Here is a 5,945-nt window from a genome sequence, read left to right as displayed (position 1 = left end):
AGAGCAAATGGGAATGGCCACAATCACCAGCGGGTGGCTGGAAGGTACGATGATGGAAACCAGTTTGACCCACAGGTCAGCAAACTGGTTTAGCTCTACCTTCATCTGCACAGAGCCAGACAAGTTCCCGGCTGCTATCAAACAGCTCAATGCCCTTATCTGGAGGGGTTTAGTAAAAGGAAATAAATGACCAAAAGGAGCTATTCAATCTTCAAGTGCCGGGCTTTGCTGCTGAAAGAAAGAAAAAATTTGTGTTCTTACAGATCCCAGAGAAACACGGCAGCTCCTTCCCTGGAAGGATGAGTTTGCCACTGCTCCAAAACAGAAAATTGGGCTCCTAGCCAGTGGCATTTAGTGGCTGTTCCTTCAGAGGGGATATTGGAGAAGTAGCACTGGGGCCATTCGTCTGTTTCCTTTTCATTTGGTGCCCATAAGGAATAAAGTAGCACGCAACAGTGCTTCTCACTCCCACAGTGGGAATCTGGTGCTGGTACATCGCTGCATTTCCACAACATTAAATTAATAATGATAATAGTAAAGAGAGGAAAAAATGCAAAGCAAACTGTTGCTTTGCTTTCATAGAAAACTTTGCAGGCCCCCGATGGCTGCATCTGTAATGACACACATTCAGAACGCAGCTCAGAGAAACTCAAGCAGAGCAAATCCCGGTTCCGATGCACCTTAAAAGTCCCTTCCGAGCCTTATAACACTCATAGCTCCCAAGCCCAAGTGCACTGGAGCCAAGCACGCTGCATGCTTTTGCTACATGTTTTAATGCTGCTGTAGGGCTGTCACAGGAATGTGCTTCCCTGTATCCACACAAAGATCTTTCTTCTATGCCAATTTTAGGCTCTAACCCCAATCTCTCAGCACACCAATGATGTGCAACATGAGGGGCCACATTTCCCAAAGGGAATGACATATTCTCCCTGATGTCAAGGTGCTAATGTAATGCTCTTGAGATTCACTTCAAAAACACAAAGACAACGCTTCCCAATCAAGCAGGAGGTGGCAGGTTTAACTCCCCACTCCCCTGCACCTCTGTTCCCAGCTCAGGAAGTGCTCTGATAACGCCAGACACCCCACCCTCGCAACCCAAAACGTCCCAACCCCACCGTCTGTCCCACTGGGGCTGCGGGAGTCACCAGTCCACATGGCACAGCTCTGCCCATGACCACCCAAACCTGGCTCCAAGTATAGAGCCACCAAGCTCTTTTTAAAGAAATAATTATCATTCGAATTCCCGCATCGCATTGGCCTTTCTCAATGTGAGAAATGATTCTGAAAATTTAAAATAAAAAAAAAAAAAAAGAAAAAGAAAGAAAGAAAAGAAAGATGAAAGTAGTGTTGCTGCTTTTTCTTTAGCTTCCTCTCCTAGCGTGCCAAGCAGAATGCCAGCACGCTCCTGGTGCTGCCCCAGTGGTGGCACAGCCTACAGCGGCTTTCAGTTCCTTGAGTTTCCCCTTTGGAAGAAACTTTGAGAACTATGTGTGCCATAGGGCTCAGAGCATAGCACTGCCCACGACGGTGAAGTGAGAAAGAAGGAAAGCAAAGAGCTGCCTGGGATAGAATGTTCGCTCTGGAGTTTATTAATACCATTTAAAATATTACAGATAAAAATCAATTACATTTCATGCATTTAAAATGCAAATCTAAAATGTTCCAGCGAAGGGCTTTCCATTTCAATGTGAAATATCCAAATTATTTCAACATTACAATGAGACAATTAGTTTGCAGCAGGGCAAACTGCTAATGTGGTGTCAGGAGTGTTTATTAACATTTATCAATATTATTTTCAGGAAATACACATAGGCCAACGTTAGTTCAGTTTCACTCGGACAGTTTATTAATACATGGGTTGTGGCAAACCCACTTCAGGAACTAGAGGAGAACTCTCACTGTGACTATACCTGAACTGCCAGCAAATGCAAATAAGTACATGCTCCATTAAATTAAATGTCATTCAACATTTATCAAATATTGTTTGCTTAATTACAGTTGTATGCCTACCTAAATTAATATTCAAGCAAAACCTATATCCTGAAATGCGCTTTGATGGACGCTCCAGGAAATGAGTCCAGAAATAAAACTGAGCAGGGCTGCACTGGTAATGCTTTCTCGTGGCAGGAAAAGAAATATTTAGAAAAATAAAATAAAAACTTAAAAAAAAAAAAAAAAAAAAAAAAAGCTCGAGTGTACTTCAATATATTTCCAAATATTTACTGGAAGTAATGTACAAGAAAAATACTATACAAATCGTCTCCTGGACAACTGCACCTCACACCGATACGTTGGTGGAGTCATTGTTACTAATCTAGAATGATTCCCCATGGTACAAACCTAGAGGTTCTGATGTATTTTACAAATATTTCCACTTTCCTCTCCTCCCCCCCCACCCCAGCCTCTCTCTTTTTGGCATTTAAACCGCAGCTCCGCTCACAACCAACGCTGTGTTTATTTTTATGGGGTTTAAAAATAGGGGACTTGAAACCTAATTATTGCCAGCGGGTTTCGCGATTCCCACTCAAGCGGGAATGATCCAAATGCGCCGGAGAACACAAAAACGTTTGGATGCGGGGAGGTAAACGACTGAAAGGGGGGAAAAAAAAGAAGGGAGAGCACCGTGTCTCCGCGGTCTCCGGGAGCAGAAGGGCTTTTGGCAATCACCGAGACGAGGGCTGTCCCGACGGGAAGGAGAACCGACGGCGGGCGCTGCTTTCGCAGCCCGGCGCGGAGCCCCCGCCACGGGAAGCGCCCGACCGCGGCCCCGGGACGCCGCTCCCGGACGGAAGCGCTGCGGTTTCCAGCGGGAGAATCGTGGCTTTTCCCACGGTGCGACCCGACAGGGGGTCCCTAAGGAACGGAGAGGGCAGGGGAGGCGGCCCCCGGCGGAGCTCCGCCGCCCGACTGGTGCGGTGCGGGGCCGGAGCGCGCTCCCCACGGGGCCGCGCGGGTACTTACGTGTCCGCGTCCCCTGCGCGGCGCGGCGCCGCCGTCACTCGAGGCCGTTGCGGTGGCCGGGCTCGGGGGGCGGCAGCAGCTCCGGGGAGTGGCAGGGCGGGCTGCCGGCCGCGCTGTGCTCGCTGTCGGTGTCACTGCCCTTCTTGCCGCCGGGGCCGGGACCGGGACCGCCGCCGCCGGGTCCCCCGGCGCCTCCGGGGCCGCTGTGGGTCTTGACGTGCTTGCTGAGGTGGTCGCTGCGCATGAAGCGCTTGTTGCAGACGGGGCAGGCGAAGCGCTTCTCGCCCGTGTGGGTCCGCAGGTGCCGCTGCAGCTCGTCGGAGCGGGTGAAGCGCTTGCCGCAGAACAGCCAGTTGCAGACGAAGGGCCGCTCGCCCGTGTGCCAGCGCAGGTGCGCCTTCAGGTGCGACGTCTTGCCGTACACCTTGCCGCAGCCCGGGATGTGGCAGCTGTGCAGCCCCTTGCGCCGCAGGCTGGCCCCCGCCGGCCCCAGCCGCTCGGCCTCCTGGCAGTTGGGGCAGTCGCAGGTGGCGCGGCCAGAGTAGCGGCGGGCGGAGGAGCGCGGCGATGCGGAGAGCGGAGCGGCGGGGCCGCCGCCCAGCATGGAACCCCCGGCGCCGGCCAGCGGCGACGGGGCCGAGTCCGGGTAGGAGCCGGGCAGCACCGGCTTAAATCCGTCCATGAGGTGCTGCCCGGCGGGGCTGAGGAGGTGCGAGGAGGCGCCGCCGCCGAAAGCAGAGTGCCCGAGGCCCGAGTAATCCGAGTTGTAGCCGCCCAACGGCGAGTGCAGCGAGGACTGGAGTCCGCCGGCCGCGGGGTGCAGCGAGCCGGGCAGCGCGGCCGCCCCGTTGGGGCTCTGCACGTCGATCCAACCCGCGCCCACGTCCCACCAGCTGGAGGCGCCCGCCGAGCCCACCTCGCCGGCCGCCAGCCCCGGGTGCGAGGGCTTGAACCACGACTCGTAGGGGTGCGCCATGCCCACCCGCGGGTAGATGCCCTGCAGCCCCTCCACCGACGCGTGCACCTTGGAGATGAAGACGGGCTGGTGAGCCGACTCCTGCCCCGCCGCCCCGCCGCCGCCGCCTCCCCCGCCGCCGCCACCGCCGGCGCTGCCTGGCGCCTGGAACACGGAGTAGTCGTTAGCGAAGGGCGAGCTGGCGGCCGCCGCGCCGCTGGACGTCAGCGAGAATGCGCTGGAGCCCGGAGAGCCGCCGCAGCTGAACGAGTCCGAGACGAGCGCGGCCGCCGCCGCCGCCGCCGCTGCCGCCGCCGCCGCCGAGGAGCCGTTCCGCGCCGCGCCCGCCACGCCGAAGCCCGGGAGGCCGGAGCCCACGGCACCGCAGCTGCCGGCCGAGGCCGAAGAGGAGGAGGAGGAGCGTTTCCAGGGGTGGAAGCCTTTGCCGAAGGAGGACGCGCTGTCCGAGAGGGCGGACGGCGAGGGACTGGGGCTGCCGATCTTGTTGCAGGTCGCGGCGAGCATGGCCAGCGGCGTGGAGCCAACCCGCGGTTCCTCCTGCGGGCACAGAGGGGACGGGGGCGTCCCGCCGGCGTCAGGCACCGAGCGGTACCGCCACCGCCATCCGCCCGCCCGCCGCCCCGGCCCGGCCCTGAGTCCCGCGGATCTGCTGCCGGTCCTCCTGCCCCGGGAGCTCGGGGGAAAGAGAGGGGGAGGGAAAAGTTGCTTCTGGTGCCGCAGCTTTGATATAGCTTAAAAGCTGCCACCAGCCCAGCGGCGGCTGCATTCGTGCCGTTCCCCTCCCAGGGACCCGGCGCTTCCCGGTCCTCGGGGCAGATGGGGTGGTTCGTAAGTAGTGAAGCGCCGGCTTATCAAATAAATAATTAAAAATAAATAAATAAATTGAAAAGGCTTCCTTAAAGAGCCTCACGTACCAACCGTAACTAAATATATACATAAATTTTACATCTGTACGTATACACAAGTTGAACATACCTGCTGGACACGGCGGGCTGTGTTATTTTAAAGGGAAATAAAAAGCCACACTCGGTTGCAAATTAGAAACTGCGCCCTACAGAAGCGGCGGTGCCGGGGTTTCCCTTCCAACAGCAACATGTGCGGAGAAAGGCCGCGGTGCGGGCACAGCGCGCAGCCCGGGTGCTGGGGGCTGTTCCTACAAATGCCCTTAAACCTTTTCCTGTGCGCTGCAAAGTGACTCTGCCCCTTTTCCCCCTCTCGCTCTTTCTTTTCTCCGAAACTCACTTGTACTTAAGTTAAAAAAAAAAAAAAAAGAAAAAAAAAAAAAAAAAAAAAAAAAAAGGGAGGAAAAAAAAAAAAAAAAAAAGGCTCAATAGAGGAGACTGATAGCCCCGGTCAAGACAGGGGTTATTTTAACCCCCTCCAATCGACAATAAAAAGAAACTAATTAAACCAGCAAGAGAAAAAATCCTTAGACTCACCCCTAGAAGTGAAGTTGCCATCACACAAAAGTGCCCTCCTCTCAGAGGATCTTTTTTATATTGATAAATCAGAGGCAGTGTTTTTTTAGAGGTGTGCAATACAATGCTCAGTTCCGCCCATTCCACCACAATTGTAGCTCCCTCGCCGGCTTTGAAGTGCCGCTGAGCCGCCGCCAGCCAATCCCCGGCCCCGCCGCGCCGCTCGCCGACGTGACTGCGTGAGGTCATCAGCGCCGTCGAGCACGGCCCGGCCCGGCTCGGCTCTACCCGGTTCGACTCGGCGCGGTTCGGTTCGGCCAGGCGCGGTCCGGTCCCGCGGCCGGAGCGGTTCGCCCCGCGTGAGGCCCCGACGGAGCGAACGCCGCCCCTCGCCCCGCAGCCCCGGGAAGGGCGGCCCTGAGCCGTCCTCGCTCGGGCTGGTTGGTCCTGGCCGTCCCTTCCCACCCCTTCGAGGTGTGAGCGGGGCTGCTTGGATCTGTTCGCATTTCTGTACCGTCGCAGCGGTGGCAGAGCGCGGGAGCATTGTTCCTCCGGTTCCTCCGCACCGTCCTCCCTCTCCCGTTCCCCCC

At 56.5% G+C, this 5,945-nt stretch overlaps 1 protein-coding gene across 1 annotated transcript; it reads right to left on the bottom strand.

The window, feature by feature from the left end:
• Nucleotides 1–2,995: 2,995 nt before the first annotated feature.
• On the bottom strand, nt 2,996–5,604 carry SP8 (Sp8 transcription factor). Its single transcript, XM_042889169.1, has 2 exons — nt 5,377–5,604; nt 2,996–4,474 (listed from the first exon to the last, which is right to left on the bottom strand). Exons 1-2 carry the CDS (start codon nt 5,602–5,604, stop codon nt 2,996–2,998), a joined length of 1,707 nt encoding a protein of 568 aa, XP_042745103.1.
• Nucleotides 5,605–5,945: the final 341 nt, after the last annotated feature.

Source organism: Lagopus leucura, unplaced genomic scaffold (genome assembly GCF_019238085.1).
Source record: "Lagopus leucura isolate 7727_CA_CO unplaced genomic scaffold, USGS_WTPT01 Super-Scaffold_100157, whole genome shotgun sequence".
NCBI classification, from domain to species: Eukaryota; Metazoa; Chordata; class Aves; order Galliformes; family Phasianidae; genus Lagopus; species Lagopus leucura.
The sequence above is the reverse complement of the archived record's forward strand: the minus strand, read 5'-3'. Positions and strand labels throughout refer to the sequence as shown.

Bases quoted from the DNA above. Each gene is read 5' to 3' on its own strand.
- SP8 (XM_042889169.1), bottom strand. From the start codon at position 5,604: ATGACCTCACGCAGTCACGTCGGCGAGCGGCGCGGCGGGGCCGGGGAT. The intron at 4,475-5,376 runs GTGAGTCTAAGG...CTGTGCCCGCAG, and splicing joins TGGCAACTTCACTTCTAGGG to GAGGAACCGCGGGTTGGCTC.